At 35.7% G+C, this 19,443-nt stretch overlaps 1 protein-coding gene across 4 annotated transcripts in view; it reads right to left on the bottom strand.

Annotated features, from left to right (window-relative positions):
* The window catches only part of Atp8a1 (ATPase phospholipid transporting 8A1), a 215,491-nt gene that overhangs the window by 41,940 nt on the left and 154,108 nt on the right, over window positions 1-19,443 (bottom strand). For all 4 annotated transcript variants that reach the window (XM_063240470.1, XM_063240472.1, XM_063240471.1 and 1 more), the window contains 4 exons: window positions 7,440-7,623; window positions 7,243-7,353; window positions 1,456-1,530; window positions 1,228-1,350 (listed from right to left, as the gene is read on the bottom strand). In XM_063240470.1, coding sequence (XP_063096540.1) covers window positions 1,228-1,350; window positions 1,456-1,530; window positions 7,243-7,353; window positions 7,440-7,623 — 493 coding nt within the window. The remainder of the gene's footprint in view (window positions 1-1,227; window positions 1,351-1,455; window positions 1,531-7,242; window positions 7,354-7,439; window positions 7,624-19,443) is intronic.

Raw genomic sequence — 19,443 nt, forward strand, 5'->3', positions numbered from 1 at the left:
AGAAACCCCCAGAAATATTTTTCATAGCCAATGCTACAAGTTGATGCTTCAGGATGTTGCTATTTTAATTATAAGTACACTTATTTAAAAGAAGGCCCTCAAACTGTATGCATGTGTGAAGCTGGACATTTGTGCAGTGTGCTCATGAACGCTGAGTCTCTTAGTTATAAACTTAACACTATTATTTAAGGTGGTGAAGTTAGAAGCACCAAGACACCTGTTTCATTTTAAGCACTGTATGCTGCGAATAGCATCAGAAAGCTTCTTGAATTAAGAAATATTAAAAATAGTCTACATTAACTTTCCCAAGTTCAATATACTGAATTAAAGTTACATCTAATTATCAGTTAATGAACATGCTAGTGGACATGCACTATACTAAATGGAAACAATTCTGTAACAGTGCATTGGATTTGTGGTTTTTATAACACTAATAAGATGCACAGATATTACAGATTCCAAATAACATCTACCTTGATTGCTATAATTTAACACCTCTACTCACTCTAAACAGAAATATGAATTATTAACAATAGTGGAAACATTTTAGACTATATACTTGCAGGAAAGTAAACTATGCACAAAATGAGATTTTTTTTTTTTTGGAATGAATAAATTACCAGGGGGTCACAAGGGATGACAAAAGCCTATGACTTGTTATGTAGACTATATAAACTTTGAGATTTTAAATAAATTTTGGATATTTTATCTTGTATTTGTAATTTTAAGGCTTGGAAATATTGAGTATTATAATCAGTGAGTTACACCCCAAAGACTATAGTTTTAATGCCTGATACAAAAAATCCTAAAATTCTAATGAAGACAAAGTTATTTCTCAAACAGGAAGTTAATGAAGAGTGATCCAGCAACTCTCACCCCCTATACATGGAAAGCCACCTGGAGTCAGTCCTGGATGACTCGACTCTGTGAAGAGTGAGCTTTTCCCACAGTGCTGCAGATAGAAAGCCACAGGGACCAGAAGGACAATGACCTCAGTCTGCTAGATCAGCTTACTGGTGCTGAGAGCCCCAAAAAAGAGTGGTTTCATTTTAATTTTGCAACACAATAAAACCGAAAACTAGCAAGAAACCCTCTCTGACTCTACCAGAACCTGGAATCAGGACTTGTCGTAACAGATATTCTCGAGCTGTTTTAGATTGGCGTCTCTCTAGCTTTGTAAACAAGAAAGCAGCCCTACTGATCACACATCCAGACACCAGCTCATACCTTGGTGTTGAAGTCCAGAGCGTTCTGAGATGTTTTGTATAATTCGGGGTACTTCAACATATTCTCTTTTCTGCATGATCTCTCAAATATTCCAAGAGTTAAGGGAGGCATTGCTGTAAACATCTAAAGTGATAAACTGATCATTACACCTAGTAGCCAAATTCAGGGTAAAATCTTTTTGTCAGAGTATGAAAATAAAACAGGAATGATCAAGTGTGTTAAACTTACCACATTATAAAGACCTATACACCATCTTTCAAAAAGGATCTGTCCAGAAAAGCCATTAACAAAGGCAAACCAGATCTAGGAAAAAAACAACCCCAAATCCCTAAATTAGAACAAAAATATCAATACATTACTTAGAATTCATTCTATACTCAACTAATGCAATGACATGTCATTCTCATTCTTCTCTTGAAAATGGCATTTCTTTACTTTTTTAATTTAAAGGGATACTTTCATAAGGTGTTCTCTAAGTCAGAGTTGGCCCTACTTGTTAACTAAAAAAGAAATATATGAATAAGAAACTATTAATTTAAAAATTAGGTAAATCTTGTTTCTGCAAGAGAACATATTTACTCACATTAAACTTTTACAGCTTTAATTCCCTTTTAAAATATATCAGGATGCATTGAAGATTTTTTTTTAATTATAGAAGTAACACCTGTTAATTTAGAAGATGATTTAATATCATTAATTTCTTGTTTTAGCTGTACTTATACTGTTTGTTAAGCTACATTCACAAATTGTCTTGAAACCAATGGTATAATAATCACATGCTGCTCTTCCTCCTCTAAAATACAAAATCGCATTTTCTTAAGTTGTTACACATCCTTTAAGATGTTACATATCCCATAAGATGTTGTTAACCTTTACAGGTTGGATTTAACTATTTTAGGGGCTAGCTTACCTAGTTTTGCTTTTCAAAATGTCTCTAAACTACATCTCAACACATCTGTTTTCCCTTAGGAAGAATTTTTAAATTAGAATTAAATTTTAAAAGTAGATTTAAGGAATCAATGTTTGTAATTTTTTAACACTTCTTAATACTTATTGCCATCACAATGAATATGAAATCATACATTAAAATATTTTAAACCTAAACCATTCTAAGAACATAATGTTTTTATTAAAATATTTTAAACTTGAAACCATTCTAAGAGCATATATATATTTTACAAAAACCTTAATTTTAGAAACAAAATTAAAGAGTATAGAGAAATTTTTCTCCAACATGTGTAAAATATACAGTAAATTAAAGTGGTAGTTAGTCAATAATACCTATCTTACTGTTTTTAAGAGCAGACCTAATATATAATTAAAAATCAAGTTGACCTGGAAGAGTAAAAGGCTGCTCCAGCAATGAGATTACACAAACACAAACACAAAAACACAACATAACAACACAAAACTGTTAGAGGAAAACAGCTTGACATGTGGCTCGAGTGAATTTTTGAATCACAGTGGAAAGGACTTTGCTACACTTCACGTTTCATTTAACCTCATTATGGAAGCATGAACTGCTACAAATTCACCATTTATCAATATGTACCCAGGCTGGCCTCCCCATGAACAGGTTCTGCACCTCCACTGTTCTCCTTCTTTTTATAGTGGAAGGGAACGACTGATCATGTATAAAAATGAATGTCTGCTTCATGAGATGGAAAAGAAAACAAAGCAGGGGTAACACATGAAAAATAAGTCCAAATTGTGTTACAGTTGTAACACACATTAATGATAACAAAAACATAGAATCCAAGTCAAATCTGAATCCTTATTTGGCTTGCTAAATGCTTTCACAAAAATTTTGAACATTTGTCATAAACAACGAGCCAGATTGCTTGTGCATGTAAACTCTGAAAGACTTTTTTTAACCTTCATTGGAATTAAGCCTGTTTTTCTGTGTGAGTATACACAAGATGATAATATAGACTTTATTGTGATTTTGCATCTGTTGTTTTTGAAGTGTTAGACTTTTTGAGATGTGGACAAATATGGAAACACGTATTTGTGATATTTCAGGTAATGGTTATATTTTCCTAATGGCAACTGTGAGGTGGTAATACATTCTAAGCGCCTCTTTCAGATTTCTTCGGCATGATGGAAACTTGTGGAATTTTAAAATACAATTTCTGAATTATGGTCTTTCTAGTCTACAAAAGTACAGTCCAATCTTTGTTGGTCTGAAGATAACTGAGGTGCTCTTCTTTATCAAATTTGCTTAATGGACACAATCCGGCTCAAAGGTTAGAATTCCCAAGTGCTTTTGCAGTTATTCACATTGTGTAAGTTTATGTTAATAAATCTGTGTATGGGGAAATAAAAAGGATTAAGATGGGATTCATATATATATATATATATATATATATATATATCAACATTCCTTGATAAACATATCTTTTATGTTTATCATACATAATACATAATAAAAATACATAATAATAAATCGTGTATGGGTAAGCATTTGCAAATAGGAATGGTGCCTTAGCTTCTTCGTACATTAACATTTGATTTCTTTTTATTTTTCATGTTGTTTTCAGTGCTGGGGATCGAACTCAGAGCTAGGCAATGCTAGGCAAATGATCTGAGTGATGATCCCAGCCTGGATTGTATATAACATTTGGTGCTGACTCAAAGGTACTTTAAATTTAAGACCTTACCTCAAATCAACGAATACATACAGAAAGTTTCAAATTCAAAATAAATTGCAAGCAAACATGAATGAGTCAAAGTATTTTTAAAATGCATAAATTAACTGCTTTATGTTAGAAAAATTTTAAGTAGCAAGCTAACATATCCTACTTGAAAGGCAGGTGAATATGTTTTTAGAAATTTACTCTCTGCATTTTAAAAATTTGTATTTTAATTTCTTTTTGTGAAATGAGAAAGACATGACTTGATAAAACTTTTCAATACACAACCCTACATCTTCATACAAATATTTTGGCATTCAAGTTTACTCATCTTAAAGGAGAAAGAGAAGATCTTTAGGAATGAAGTGGTTCACTCGAAGGTTGTTTCCAGGTTAGTTTGAGATTGATGGTTAAATGATATATTAGGAACATATCCCATGCTAAATAAGACAACACCCAATTTACCATAAACAAATAAAAGTTCCTCCTTGGACTCAAGGCCATGGATAAAGAAAGAAAACACCAGCCCTTCTAGGGAGGTGTATATATTATTTAAATTCACAGGAAATCCATCTCCAGCATTCCTGGAAAAGTACTACTTTACTGATGTAAAGCTTCTGGAAATTAGAACCACTACATTGTTTGGGAGTTTTGGATGTAACTGATCATTGGGGAAAAAAAGAGTCTTATTTTGCTAGGAAGTAGTCAGATGTTTCAGAGAAATAAGAGAATTTTTTTAGAAAGAGCCAGTAATTTAAGCAAACACCTAGAGCTGCAGTTAGGCAGCTTCTACAGACCTTCCCACCCCCACCTACTAAGTTTTTATTTATTTGTGGGCCTGTACTTCATGGTAATGGAGGGGCTGGGAGTGATATTCCTGGCAATACAATGATGGGAAAGCAGTTTTGCAAATAATCTATAAAACCCACAGTGTTCAACACTATTTCTTTATTAGTAAAGAAACTTTAGACCTGCTGCTCGCTCCTGGTATTATTTTCTAAATTCCATCTCCCTGCAGAGGCGTGGCAGTTAAAGCTTCACAGACATTTTCCTGATGGAGCATTTCTGCATATTAAACAGCAGCTTACAAATAGTCAATGAGTTCTCTGCTCCCACGCTTGATCAGCACAAAAAACTGAAAGGACAGACTGGAGACTGGCAGTTGTCCTCACTAGAGACATTCAGTGATGTATTTTCTGTCTATTCATTCACAGTATTGACATGAGCCATTAACATCTGCAGGACTTGTTTTAGCTGGCAAAAGTTAGGTATCTGGGAATTGATTTAAAAGCTCAATTCATTTCCAAGACAGTTGAATTATATTCAAAATACGTTCCATAAAGTGCTAAAAAGAAAAATAAAAATGAGATTTTATAGTAAAGTTTAGAACTCACTTCCTTTTCAATGTGTAAAGAATATGATCAGTGTTAAATACCTCATGAAGAGGCTTGAAATTAAAAGCCAAATGAAATTTAGAGGTAATCTACCACAAAGCATATAATTCTGGGTTTGAAATATAGTGTGCCCGTTTACTTTTCATTCAGTTTAACATATTGTATTTTTCCCATCAGTACATAAATTTTGCTCATTTCATTGCTGATAACCTAGATTTTAAAAAAGCACTTCTCAATCTAGATTTAAAATCTCAACTTGCATCACTTTAAAAAATTAAATTTATAAGTATATTTACTGGTGGCAGTGATTTTAAACTCCTACCTTAAAGTCTTCAAAAGTTTGTTAAATGGACAGTGTACTATTATTTTGAATGTGTTTTGGGATAAGAAGAAGATTTCGGAAAAGTCAGATAAACAGTGACTGGCAATGAAAAATAATTTTGAAAAAAATCAGAAAATTACACATTGAACAGAATTTTTTTTATGTGAACTATTTTGGAAGTGTATTTTGCCTTTAAAACACAGACTTTTTTCTCACACCAAATCTATCAGTAATGAATGATAAAGTTCATGAAGTGTCCTTTTTATGTTTCCGTGTAAATCAGGGATTCTGCATAGGCAACACTTTAATAAGGAGATCGACAATTTGGCAGAGGTATAAAGAACAGCTAAGTCAAACTTACAGGAGTCCTCAGTGAGCACGGGAGACATGTAATCTACTAATTTGTCTGTTTACAGTGTTCCTTCTTTGCTCTAAAATACGGGGTCTTATTTCCATACAGCAAATGGCTTGGACATGTCCTTTTCTGATAGATGTGTAGAAACAGTCAACAGAATAGAGGGCAAAGTGGCCCAGACAAACACGTGTAGGGGAGCCCTCAGCAGATTTACGAGAGCGTGGGTGGCTTCCTTCAGGAATGGAAGATGGAGCATTCTCTTGATGAGCTACTGGAGCTCCTTGCCATGCTCTACCAAAATGCAAGTGGCACATCCAAGTGGTCACATCTCGTTTCATTATAACAAACACTGATGCTGCTGAGCGAATGGCTCAATGCCAGAAAAAGTAGGTAATTTCTTTAGTGTCTTCAGGTCACTAGCGCTATGCTGTCTAGCGTGGCAGCCACTGGCTATGCAGAGCTCTAGAATACCTGTCCCTTGTCCAATAGGAGCCGCAAATGTCAAGAGCACATCAGATTCTGAACACTCAGAAGAAGTAAAGAATATAAAAAATAATAATTCTTACAGTCATTATCGTTGAAAATGATAACATTTTGAATATTATAGGTTAATCAAATACAGTATTAAAAATCAATCCAGGTTCTAATTTTAGCATTAGTTTTGCTAACATGGCTTCCAGAAAATTGACAATTGCCTGCATGTCTTCTGCAGTTGGCAAGCTCCCGGAGGACAGGAACTGTGCTTGATTTACTTTGTAGTTGCTACACTAATCCTGGCGCCTGGCATCTAGTATGGATCACAGATCTAGGTTTTGAAACATGTAACAGATGACCAATTCTAGCAAAGCTACTAGGTACGCTTCTGGTTTTATTTCTGACTCCCCCAGAACTAGGGCACTTATCCTTGGTTTTGTGTTTATCATCTCTTTACTTTTCTTCCTTTCTCTTCATTTTGACATACACTTTTTGTTTTTTGTGTTGATGGAGATCATTACTTTTCTTTTTAGATATAAACTTCCATATATCCATCAGCTTTCAACAATATATTGTTTTCTTTGTTTCTGAGTTTTATAAATTATAGTTTGCAGTCTTTTAAAAATTAAACACTTACCTCATTAGCAAGTAACATTTTTAGCCAGAATGTAAACATTTAATTATTCTCCATGGCTGGCAAAATTTTCTTTTAACATGCTTAGGAAGTTATAAGAACTGAGTAAATGAAGCATTAATGCAAACAGTGAGAAAATACTTCATGAAAAATTTCTTTACATATGTATGCAAGTGACAAGGATTTTAAACTTAATGTATTACCTCAATAATATAAAGGACTATATTCTTGTAGAAGCAGTACAGGATGCACTTAGAGACTCTGTTATAGTTCCAGGCACCATGAACCATCAATAAATTCTTTAGATACTTGAACTAGAAAAAGAATGGAAACAAATTAGTATTTCCCTCTTCACAGTGTGGGCTGACCGAAAGGCACAGGACGTTTTGCAGCACTTTACCTGAGCTATGGAGTAATCAGAAGAATTAGCTGCCTGCAAGCCTTCATTGCCACTTATCCCAACACCCACGTGGGCTGTCTGGATCATGCTGACATCGTTTGCTCCATCACCAATTGCAAGTGTTATGACTTTGACTTGCTTCTTAACCATCTCAACAACCTCAGACTTTTGTAGAGGAGAAACCCTTAAAAATTAGAACAGATTATCAATTACTTCTGGTTTCTGAAAAGAGAAATACCATTGTTTTAAAGGATAAAAAACCTCCAAAAGATGAATATGACTAGTTCATTCCAAATGAATGAAGAACCATTATGAAAGAGTTGAAAGGTTAAAAAATGTTCAGTTCTATCAACCTGGTTGCCATTTTAAGGAAAATAAATAAAGCCTTCAGAGCTAAGGATAAAAGATATAATACTAAAACTAGCTTACTAGAATGTTTGGTTTACATTAGTCAAAAATAACATTTTTGTTAGAGATTCCATTACTTCCCAATAAAAAACATTAAATAATTATTCACTTGTGAATAAACAGAAGGTCAAAAACTACTGGAGAGCAGTCAAAATACTAAGTAAATCCTACACATAGTACCTGGAAAGTAAAAGTTCTGAGTGCTTGAAAGCTGGTCTTAGATAAGGTAGTATATGCTTAAAAAAATTAAAACCTTTAAAATTAATGACAGAAAGTTGTCTAACCTTTCAAGCTGTTCTCTGTCACCATGGTGACAGTGCTTCATTTTTCTTCCAAACACTCATGTAGCCATCAAGCAACCTTTTATATAAATGTGGATCAGGAATAAAAGACATCAGCAACAACACTAAAATCGCTAGTATTACATTTGGAAAAATTTTCACAGACTTCTAAAAGCCACTTAAGAAATAAATTCCAAAACAACGACAGAAGAATTCCAAGACAGAACATATCCATGCAATTAACATATCATCTTTTTTTTTTTTTTTTGTCTTTTTCGTTTTTATCGGTACCAGGGATTGAACTCATGACTGCCTGCTTGCAAGGCAGGCGCTTATGCCAGTGAGCTAAATCCCCAGCCCCAACATATCACCTTTTGAAAGAGTTGAAAATTTAAAAATGTTTAGTTCTATCAACCTGGTTGCCATTTTAAGGAAAATATGCTGTACTAGAAATTATAAAGACAGGAAGATTACATGATGAAGTGGTTCAGTCAACTATTAAGACAATAATTAAACAGTAAGAAACAACTGACATACACAATGTTACCGGACACGGGAAACATATCTCAGTGCTAAATTCCTTATCAGTTGTAAGTAACATAGGTGTCTTTTAAACACCTGCTGAGACATGTAGCAAATCATTTATTATTCTATTTTGAAAGGAGGACGATTACTCTAAAGGAATCAATACATCTTTGCACATTTTCCTGATTATTTGTGTAGGAAAAATTCCTAGCAGAGAATATCTGTACAAAGGCATGCCTTTAAGTAGGCCCCAGTCTCCATACCAATGGGATGCGCCAGAGCAGGTATGGCTTTTATTTAAGTTGGAGAACCACTGCATGATCCTGTGAGTTGCTTGCAGATCAAATCAGGCTCTTCTTTGTATTCTTAGTGTCTGATTCAGAGGACCTACTCAATAAATGGTTGCTATATGAAAGAATTATTTTTAATTTTTTCTTTGGATTTCCTTTCAGGGTCCTGGCAATGGTACAAAATGACACAACTGTGAACTCAGCAAGGGAATGAATGAGTAACAGCCCATTAATGGGCTATTTCACTGCTGGCCTCCATTTTTCTTTGAAGCAATTTTCATTTCATTTTCACATTTTATTTAATTTTTCTTAACAGGCTAATATAAATTGGTAAGTCTACTGGCTCTAGGCCAATGTTTTAAACACAGACTGTAGCTGACATTTAGTAAATGTCAAGAAAGAATGCTCCCCAACACATGTTCTAGAAAGCAAATGGGAAACGTGCAGGAAAAGAGAAAAGCATTTGAAAACATTTATCAAATTGCCTTTCACAGGCTCACGGTGTAAATACACTATGAAGTCACACCATGGAACCCATGGAGCTTGGGCATGGTGGTACTTTCTTCATGAAGTGAACCTGAGTCGTAAACTAGTGTTAGTGACTGAAAGCAGCATCAGAAGAGTTGGACTAAACTTTGCTCTCTTTCTTCATGGTGATTACAATTCTAAGTGGACAGCTAACTCGGATATAGAAAGCAAGGAGTAGCAGCACCCTTAGCAAGAACAATGCCTATTAAAAATGATGATGTAGTGAGAAACACTCCCCACAGCACACTTTTCTACCCACAAGGGATCTGCTGCCACTACCAAGCTGACAGGCTTAGAAGAAAATTCAAGAAACAGAGGAAGTCTTCATTTTTGATGGATTTGCAATAAAAGCTGATTGCTAAACAAAGATGTTGGGTTTAAATGGGAGTTCATTAAAAATGAAATATATATTCATAGAACATTTAAGTCAAAATATGAATATACAAACTTGTGATGAAGGACAAAGAACCTCTCATCCTGCAAGAAGTTTGCTGGTTGAAATTCTGCGTATTTTTGTTGGAGAAACTTGATTTACAAGGAACAATACATGGTTTGTTTCACTAAAGTGGAAACCAGCATGTAATAATTCTTTGTGCCCATTTATAGTTATCTTACAGTAAATTTCAACAGCAAATGTTTCTTGCAACTCAAAATCTTTCTAGATCATTTGCAATGGTTAATCTTGACACTCAACCTGACTGAATAGAGAAAATCTCAGAAATTAGAAAATTACAGTTTTTGGAGGTGTGTATCTGAGAGGGTTTCCATAGATGACTGGCTTAGGGGATGGTGAACTGCAGGGAGCAGACCCACCCTGAATGTGGGTGCAGCATCCCACAGATTGGCAACCTGGATGTAAGGAGACTGGAGAGAGGTAAGCCGTCAGTTCACGCTCTCTTGCTCTTTTTGCTTCTTGGCTGAGATGAGATGAACAGCTTTGCTCCCTCACACCCTTCCCCCATGATGCTCTGCCTCACCGTGACAGGCCATAGCAAAGCAGCCAGCAGGTCATGTACTGAAAACTCTGAAACCGTGAGCCAAAATAAATCTTTCCTTCTTTATTATTCTGACAAAGAGCTAGCAAAACATTACAATTGGTTTTTCTAACAAAACTTGCACTACATTATTTCAATGACTTACAAAATATTTAATTACTTTAAGAAGCACCACAGGAATGATGTCATGTGATACATCGAAGTCAAAACACAGGCACACTAAAAATATTGTGTGTTTTCAGCTACTTAGGAGGCTGAGGGAGAATTGAAAGTTTGATTCTAGCTTAGGCAACTTAGGGAGACCCTGTCTCAAAATAAAATAAAAGGGTTGGGGATGCAGTTCAGTGGAAGACTGCTTGGGTAACATGTGCGAGGCTCTTTAGTTCAATTCCCAGTACTGCAAAAAAATAGCGCAGAAACAAACCAAGTTAAGCAATTTCACATACTTGTTAAGGTGTATGTGAAACTTATTTCATGTTTAGACTTGAGGCCCATCCCCAAGACATCTTATAATATAAGCAAACATTCCAAAATCTGAAGAAAGAAAAATCAAAATTGGAAACTTTCTGGCCTTAAGTATTTTAAATACTGGATACTCAACCTTTACTATGTTCAAAGCATCCATTTTGACAGCTCATTGCAGGTAAAAGAAATAGCATGTAATAAATTTTGTTAGAATACATTCCTTTCTACTGCCGTGTTTCCATCTTTTAAAAGGGATACTCTGCTCATTAGTTTATTTACTTTGACTTTTGTACACTTCTTTTTGTATCTGCACAATTCCCATAATAATCCACAATAACCCCAGTGCTTATCAAAAACCACACATACACAGCCGAGAAAATCTAAGCCTTAAACTTTCCAAGTACCAAAAGTTCTCTTATTTTTCACTTGTGCTTTTTCTTCTTGGAGAGATGAGGCCCTGTACAAAAGAACTACGGTGGAATAAATCAGACTCACATGTGTAAACATCGTCATTGTCTTCCTTGTGTGAGAAATTGAAAGAGTAAATAAGGTCTAAAATGTACAATAGATATTGTCAAATGGGAAGACATTGTTCAATAGAAAAAAAGAACTAGGATGATGACGGGAAAGGACAGAAAGGAAAAGGGAAAAAATCCAAATCAGTTGTACTATCAGTGTCTTTTAGTTCATTAAAAAGGAGAGTTGTGCTGAATGTTGATTGGAGAAAGTTTTATGCCCAAATGTTGTACCCTGAGAAACTAAAGATAACAACATGTGATGTATTAATTATTGTTGTCCTATTCTTTTGTTATGAAATGTTGTTTTACATTTTTCTACTAAATAAAAGAAAAAAAACCCAAACTAACCAACAAAAAACCAAAAAAAGAAAGAAAGAAAGAAAGAAAGAAAAGAACAGCGTCTCTACTGTGTACCATAAAGACTTGCTTTCCTTCCCTGTGGCTCCACAAACAGAGGGTGGTCCTAGTGCTGCAACCTATGCGCATACGAATGCAATGTGCTTTTTTTTTTTTTTTTTTTTTTTTTTTTTTTTTTTTAAATTTTTATTTAAGGAGAAAAGAAAAGAAAAAAAAACAGTGAAGGGTACAAGTTATACAGATTTACAGAAGAAAAAAAATGCGCAGTAGGAAATCACTAGTTAATAGATTACATATTGCCATCTTAGAAATAATTGTTCAAGTCACAGAATTAAAGTTTGTAGAGTGGACATTCCAGCAATGATACTGCAAACAGTTCTGTTCAATGATCCATTAGAACTCTGTGATATCATTTTCTGTCTTATACATTTAAATATACATGCAGTTATATAGTTTAGAGCATTTTCTTTTCCTCTCTTTTGTACAGTGACTATTACACATTTTGGGTTTCATTGCTCCCACTGTTCTTATTGCTTTTTTGGAAGAGAGTAAAACCAAATGTGACATGACAGAACAGAATCGGTCAAGTCAAAAGGGTGGATATAATAGATAATATAAAAACATAATACAATGCAATGTGCTTTTTAAATATTATTCTGGCTGCCGTTTCTACACATGTTATTCATTATTTTTCTTATTTGCTATGTAGTAACTCTCAGGGCTTGTGAACATTAGATCAGAGCCCTGGAACTTTTTACCACTTAAGCTAAAAAGTATATAGGTGGTCCATCTTATATGAGGCTTGTTTTGCAGTCCTTTAATGGGATTAGCTAAATGAATCGCCTTGCTGAATGGGATATGGGTAAAGGTCTTATGTACAAGTACATACACAGACATGTAATAAAGAATAATTTCAGGGATTTTTCATAGGTACCCAAAAGACTTATAATATTATCTTATTGGTACAATCTGATGTATAAGGTCTTTTTTTTTTTTTAGCTCATTTCTCTAAAAACATAATCCAGTTAAATTATTGTATTCTTTTTGACTACCTATGAAAAGGAAAAAAATCAAGAACATGGAGGAATATAATTATCTTGAAGTGTTTTACAGAGTAACCAACTCTTGTTAATTACTAAGCCTGAGGTCCACTTCTAATGACTGTTTTAAGAGATCAGGATCTGCTGTACTTTCTTTTTTCAACAAACTTCCTAAGGTCTCTCCTGTGAATACCAGACTATCCCTCATTGAGTCATATCCTACTAAAAAAGAAATCACAAAAACAAGAAAAATTGAACTTATAAGATCTTACTTGTAACTTTTTGAACTAAAATTTATTAGGTTCATTTATAAGGTTTTAAACTGAAAAGGAATTCAAGTATGGCAAAAATTGTTACATATACCTGAATTACATAAACACTCGAACTCTGATAGGATCTCATCATGAATTTATTACTGGAATGAAAACAGCAGCTTATATAGCAAACCCTTAAAATGATACTTAACATACAGTACATAATGGAACATTCAACCACTTCTAGGTCAGAGAACTGTGCTATTCAAATGACTGATGCGTGAGCACTTTCCTAGTCTCCAAAACAAATATCTGTTGGTATCCTGTATAGTCACAGGCATCAGAGACATTATAATAAAGGGGCATAAAATACAGATAGCCTTTCTAGAGGGAAATGGGAAAGGTACTTTAAAAAGCCTTTCTTCAATGCATTTTAGATATAAACTTTTCTTTTGTGGAATTTATGTAGTTATATAGGTAAACTAATGCCTTCAATTACAGTGTTCAGATAATATTTTAAATATGGACTGTTCAGATTAGGTATATGTGTAGACATTTCAAATTGCCAACTGGCAAATACATCTTATAAAGGCACAAAGAGAAAACTCGCAGGAGATACTTTATTATAGTGTTTACCAGAGAACACAGTTTGTCCATGAAGCTGATGTTCATTTGCTTTAAAAACAATCGCCTAGTTATGCTGACTATAGCACTGTACACAGCACAAAGTGATGTACAAATGGTAGCATAACTGAAAAAAAAGAAAATTGCCCAAGAAAGAGAAATTCATCTCATTATCCCATGACACTGTCATTGTCACTCTCACTTATTTCGACCATTTGCTATTAGGAAGCAAAATGTATTTAATCAGATAGGGGAACTGTGCAAAGAACACTGGATATTCCAGACTTCCAAGAATGGGTGGGAATGACAGGTAAAAAAATTATTAGGTGGAGAAGGAAACAGCTACTTTCCCAAGGGAAAAAATAGGTATATTCAGAATGGATGAGAGTTGGATGCTTGGTGCCCTTGTATGTCATAAGTGAAAAGTTTTAATGGCACAGCTAGCTCGAAACAACAGAAGAACATGCTAGAAACAATGCGTAAAACAATAATTTGGATTGGACGAAAGTGTTTAACATATATATATATATATATATATATATATATATATATATGTATATCTGACCTAGGATGAGGGCCATGACAAGAAAGGACACCTGGGTGGATGAGTGGTTCAGAATAAAGGTGGTTTCAAAGATGACTCAGATGGTAGTTGCACCATACATAGACAGGCAAGCAGCAACCTTTGGGGGAAAGGCCTCAGGGAAGTTCCAGATGCTCTGTGCTAGGAGAGGAGTGGCCCAGTCCAGTGGCATCAGTGAGGTAGGTGGACTAGCGTATGGAGCTGGTATGAACATTCAGGTGTCACTCATCTACTCAGCACTGAAGCAAAATGTAGTGGTATGGTGATTTTTTCTTTTTGTGGAAAAATATAAGGAAAGAAAGTAGACAACCTCAGGACTTTCTCATTGCCCCTAAGAATTATTAATTTAAGGACTTTTATTGAGCTACTGTCCAAGAGTTGAATAGTAAGAGCCTGTACCTGCTCCATGAAGTACTCCTTTCCTCTTGGAGAATTAGGAGGACTGCAGTAAGTTTGGGACAGCCTAGGCTACATAACTAAGCTCAAGGCCAGCCTGAATTGCACAGCGAGATCTTGACTCCAGAAAACAACCATCCCCCAACCAAAACAACAAAAAAAGCACAAAAAACTGCTAAAAAAAAATCACCGAGAATGTGAATGCTGTTGTTGGAGATAAGTATGTATATTCAAAGTTAGTAAAATACAAAACAGAAAAAGATTAAATTGAATAATACATAATTGAAGAAGGATAATGACAGAAGCCAAGATAGTTATTCTTGGGATACTCATAATGAAAGGAAGCATAAAGGAGTTGGTAGGGTTACTGGTCATGTTTGGCTGAGAAGCGAACAATTTTGTGAAAATTCAGAGTGTACACTTATGCTTTATGTCTTGTTTTTCAGAATTATCTACCTGTACCTCTGTTAGAGAAGTGTGCAAATGTGTATGTGTGAGTGGGGTTGAGTGATCTGGAGATAGTGGTTTGTTTACCAAGAATTACACCTAAACCTAGACAGTGCTGAATAATAGCAGAATTTGGCAACATTTAGATTTCTCACATTTTTTTTTAGCTACTTTACTGCCAGAGAGGGACTTCTCTGGTGCAGCACATAGGCACTGACTACAAGGTTCTCACATGGCTAAGTAATTCCTCCAAAAGACCTCAGTAGAGGTGGGACAGCAAATGAGATGGGCAGGGCTGAGTAGATGATTATTATATTAAAGGAAAAATACAGGCATTTTATTAAGCTATAAAATTTATTCACTGTATCCTCCTTTAGCCATACTTGCATGAAAGAATGATTCTTTCAACATTTCCAACATTTCTTCAGATTTTCTTGGAAGCAAATACAGGGACAACATTCATTAACAGTTTGTAAGTCTTTTCAAAGCCAAACATCTGCTTGGCGGCCAATGGCATTCATGATTTTTTTCTTTAAAGAAACGTTCGTTGACCATTTATTAGCTTCCTTTGTGCTTTATGACTATCTTTTGAACAGAAAATTTATTTAGAGGAATCTTTCAGGCGAAGAAAATCCCAAAAGATTGAAGAAGTAGATCTGCCCTGACCCTTTAGTTAGCATGCTCATGTGACGACAGGAAGTATTCAGCGTTTCCTTGAACCTCTTCTTGGAGGAACCTTTGATTGGAGTAAGGTGAAAGGTTTTGCCTGGAATGCCACTCCCAAGTGACAACGCTCACTGAAGTCAAGTGGTTTTTGTTTTTTATACATGGTGAGGAAAATGGCCTGGAAGGGGCTTAAACTCTGATTAGAGATGTTGCAAGGAGGGAAAAATGCTTACTTCAATTTAACTTCTTTTCAGAAGACATGAGTACATAAATTATGTAGAAGAACGGTGATTACTAGACAGACTAAAAGCTGGAGGCTCTAAGCCAATTTTCAACCAACTGTCACAGAACATAAGTTTCAAAATATGTTTAAACTAAACTGACAACTACAGAAAAAATGTAAAATTCTTTGAAAGGCTGGGTTATGTGAACTGATGAGGACCCTGGAAACCACACACTATTTAACTCACTGCAACATTCCCAATCTTCTGAAGGGAATATTAAAAGAGGCAGAACAGCTGCTTCCCCAGATTAAGCAGATCCAAGCAGTGGAAAGGCCCTTCTTAGCCTTCCAGAATGGCCAAAGTAGAGTTCAGCCAAAAAACCGCGCAGCCGATGGGAGGTCTATGGTTTGCACAAGTATTTCTTTGGGAGGAGATAGTCCAGATCTTTAATTTGTTCTTCAAAAGTGTCTATGATCACACTAAGTAAAAACCAAAGGTAAGGAAGGAAAGGGAAGGGGCACCTTAAAGGATTGCTTATGCTTGCTCCCCAAGACACTTACCAGAAACTACCTTCAAATCAGATGCATGTTTCCTATTAAATGATTTAGATTATGCAGGTAAATAAGAACAACCATGAAAACAAAAGCTATACATTGTCTGTGGGCACACAATACATGTTAAGACTGATAAAAAAGATTCTATTCTTAAAAAAATTGAAGTATAACATGCAACCTACATTGTGTAAACCAAAACCAGGACTCCGAAGCCCTGAATGATTTTGAGAAGGAGATTAATTCTGTCTCTTGAATATTCCCTTCAGAAAATGGTGGTAAGTGAGAGGCGTCTCACTTACTGTGATGACTGACAGAGAACAACTGTTTCTTTGAATTCAGCTGGAGACTCTTAAGGGAACAAGCTCATCTTTATAACTGTGTCAATTAGGCAAACACTGAAAACTGCCTACGTCCCTCGATGCTGATAATGTCAGAGAGGAAAGTGGCTGATGTAATCCTGAAGATAGAATGAGACAGGGAAACTTATTACCCACTAAGGGGAGGCTTTCCTCGCTGCTTCCACTCTGGCCTGTGGCCACACAGAAGATGGCAGAGGGGGCTCTGACTCTGAACTATCGTTGTGCGTGGACTGACAAGCAATAGCCTGGAAAGTAGATTAAATGTGAGAGAAAACCCCTGAAAGCCAGCATGAGCAGAAACGAATTCGGGAAACAGTACTGTACTGTATTTTGAAATAATACTCAGTATTTATCTGAAGCATCTATCTTATAATGGAGTCAAATTGAGAATTTCCTGAGGCTGGAAGACTGTAATCATCTGAGAAATCAGGAGTGACACCGGAGTTTAATTGCCAAGAATGATAGGCAGACTTGCCCACCTCTTCCTATCACAGACGGAGGCATTCTCATGGAAATTACACTTGGAGGTCAAGAAGTGAAATGACAAGATGGTCTGTGCCAACAGCTCACAAGAGGAACGACGCCAAGAAGGTGCACAGACATGAATCTGGCAGTGGCACTCAGGTAATTATGGGCTTAGACCAATTCTCAAAGCCAGGCCGGAAGCTGAACCACAATCCTTATGGGAAAAGAAAGTATGAAGGTAATTAGAAGAAAAGAGCTGGGGGAAGATATTTTACTTTAAAAAAAAAAAGAGGCAAATCCTCAAGCTCTACATAAGACTGTGTCTGCAGAAGGACCTTCAAGGTCCTCAAACGTGCATAAAACAGAACCGAGGGAGGAAGGGGCCACACATCTTGATAAGCTCAGTTTTACAGTTGAGCTACACATGCAGGGCAGGGTGTGAGTCCCTGTCAGGGTCCCTGGGCTTGGGAGAGCCCTGCCTGAGGTCCATGCAACTTATGAGCATTTAGGGCAAGGATCTCAGAGCGAATCCTGTAAGCACAGAACATATTTCTTTTTTCTTGCCTCTGCTTTCTAGTTTTCTTCTCCCTCTACTATTGTTTAATTTTGTGGTTCAACTTTTTGAAGAATAGTGAGAAGAACTGTGTTAAGCAATGCCCTAAGAATGAAGCTCAGCTGTAATGACTAGTAGAATTGGCCTCCCACATCTTTCAAGCGAGTTGTAATTCTGATGAAAAAAAAAAAAAAAAAAAAAAAAACCACAGATACTATAGGAGACGGAAAGTAGGTAGCCAGTTGTGTTCATCTTTGTTCATTGTCTGTGCCCAGTGCAGCAGGCCTACTGCAGATGGTCACTTGAGCAGACTGGCCACCTTATCTAAATAGCTCTGTCTTCTGCTCTGTGTTCTGTTTCCAAGTAGAAGCTGACAGTCATAACACTCATGCACTTTTGAGCAATCTTTTGTTGATCCTATGAACCCATTAGTGAAAGCGATTAAATGACCAATTCTGGCACAAAATTATCCTGATGGAAAAGTGTCAGAGCTGGACATCAGTAAGGCCTTGTCAAGATATTAGCAAGGAATCAAGAAAAGTCAACCCAAAAGCAGATGTTAAAATGCATGAGGATACCCAAATAAGAGAGCTGGAATCATTTGCAAGTCTTTCTTTATGATTAAGCAAAGAGTCTGATTGTTACTAACATTAAACATCTGTACATAGTGTCCAAGAGCTTTATAGTAATATTACTTATTAATATATGCTACAATGGAGAAAACAGATTCTATGGTTAAAATAATTAGATTTTAAGGAGTAACAGGCAGCTCTTAATTCTCTCAATATGGTACAATTTTTAGGTCAAAATAATGCTTAGACAGGATACTTAGTATGGTTTAAATTATATTTCAGGAAGTATATATCAAATGAAATATTAGGAAATATCTGCAAAGTATGGATAAAGTCAGACACAATCTTGTATATAGGATATTTAAGTGAATAAGTCCAGACAAAACAGGTTTCAAAAGCATAACATTCTTTTAATAGTAAATACAGCTTTTAAAAAATAATTAAGGCAAATGGACCATCTTCCATCCCCACTCCCCATTACACCAAGGACTTTCACCCTCAGCCACATCCCGAGCCCTTTCTTCTCCTTTTTTATCCTGAGATAAGGTCTAAGTTACTTGCCCGCAGTGAGCTTGAACTTGTGATACTCCTGCCTCATTCTCACAGAAGGATAGGATTACAGGTATGCACCATGCAAATGAAACAGTTTTAAAGATCACGTTGAAAGCCCAGATTCTGAAAAGTCCTTCAGAAGCCTGCCAACACTCTGTCTCCCAGGAAAAAGAAGCAATGTGGGAAAGTGCTACTCTGGACCCAGTCTGACCAGCTGGTAAGATTCAATAAGCAGATGACAAAAAGGAAAATCCTTCTGTCTCATGATGATCGGAAGGGAGGAGACTGGGCATCACCATGAACATACTTTAGATTTTAGAAGGATATAGTTTAAACAATTTAGATAAA

Source organism: Cavia porcellus, unplaced genomic scaffold (assembly GCF_034190915.1).
Source record: "Cavia porcellus strain 051 isolate PalLab524CR breed Dunkin Hartley unplaced genomic scaffold, mCavPor4.1 scaffold_30, whole genome shotgun sequence".
Classification (NCBI taxonomy): Eukaryota; Metazoa; Chordata; class Mammalia; order Rodentia; family Caviidae; genus Cavia; species Cavia porcellus.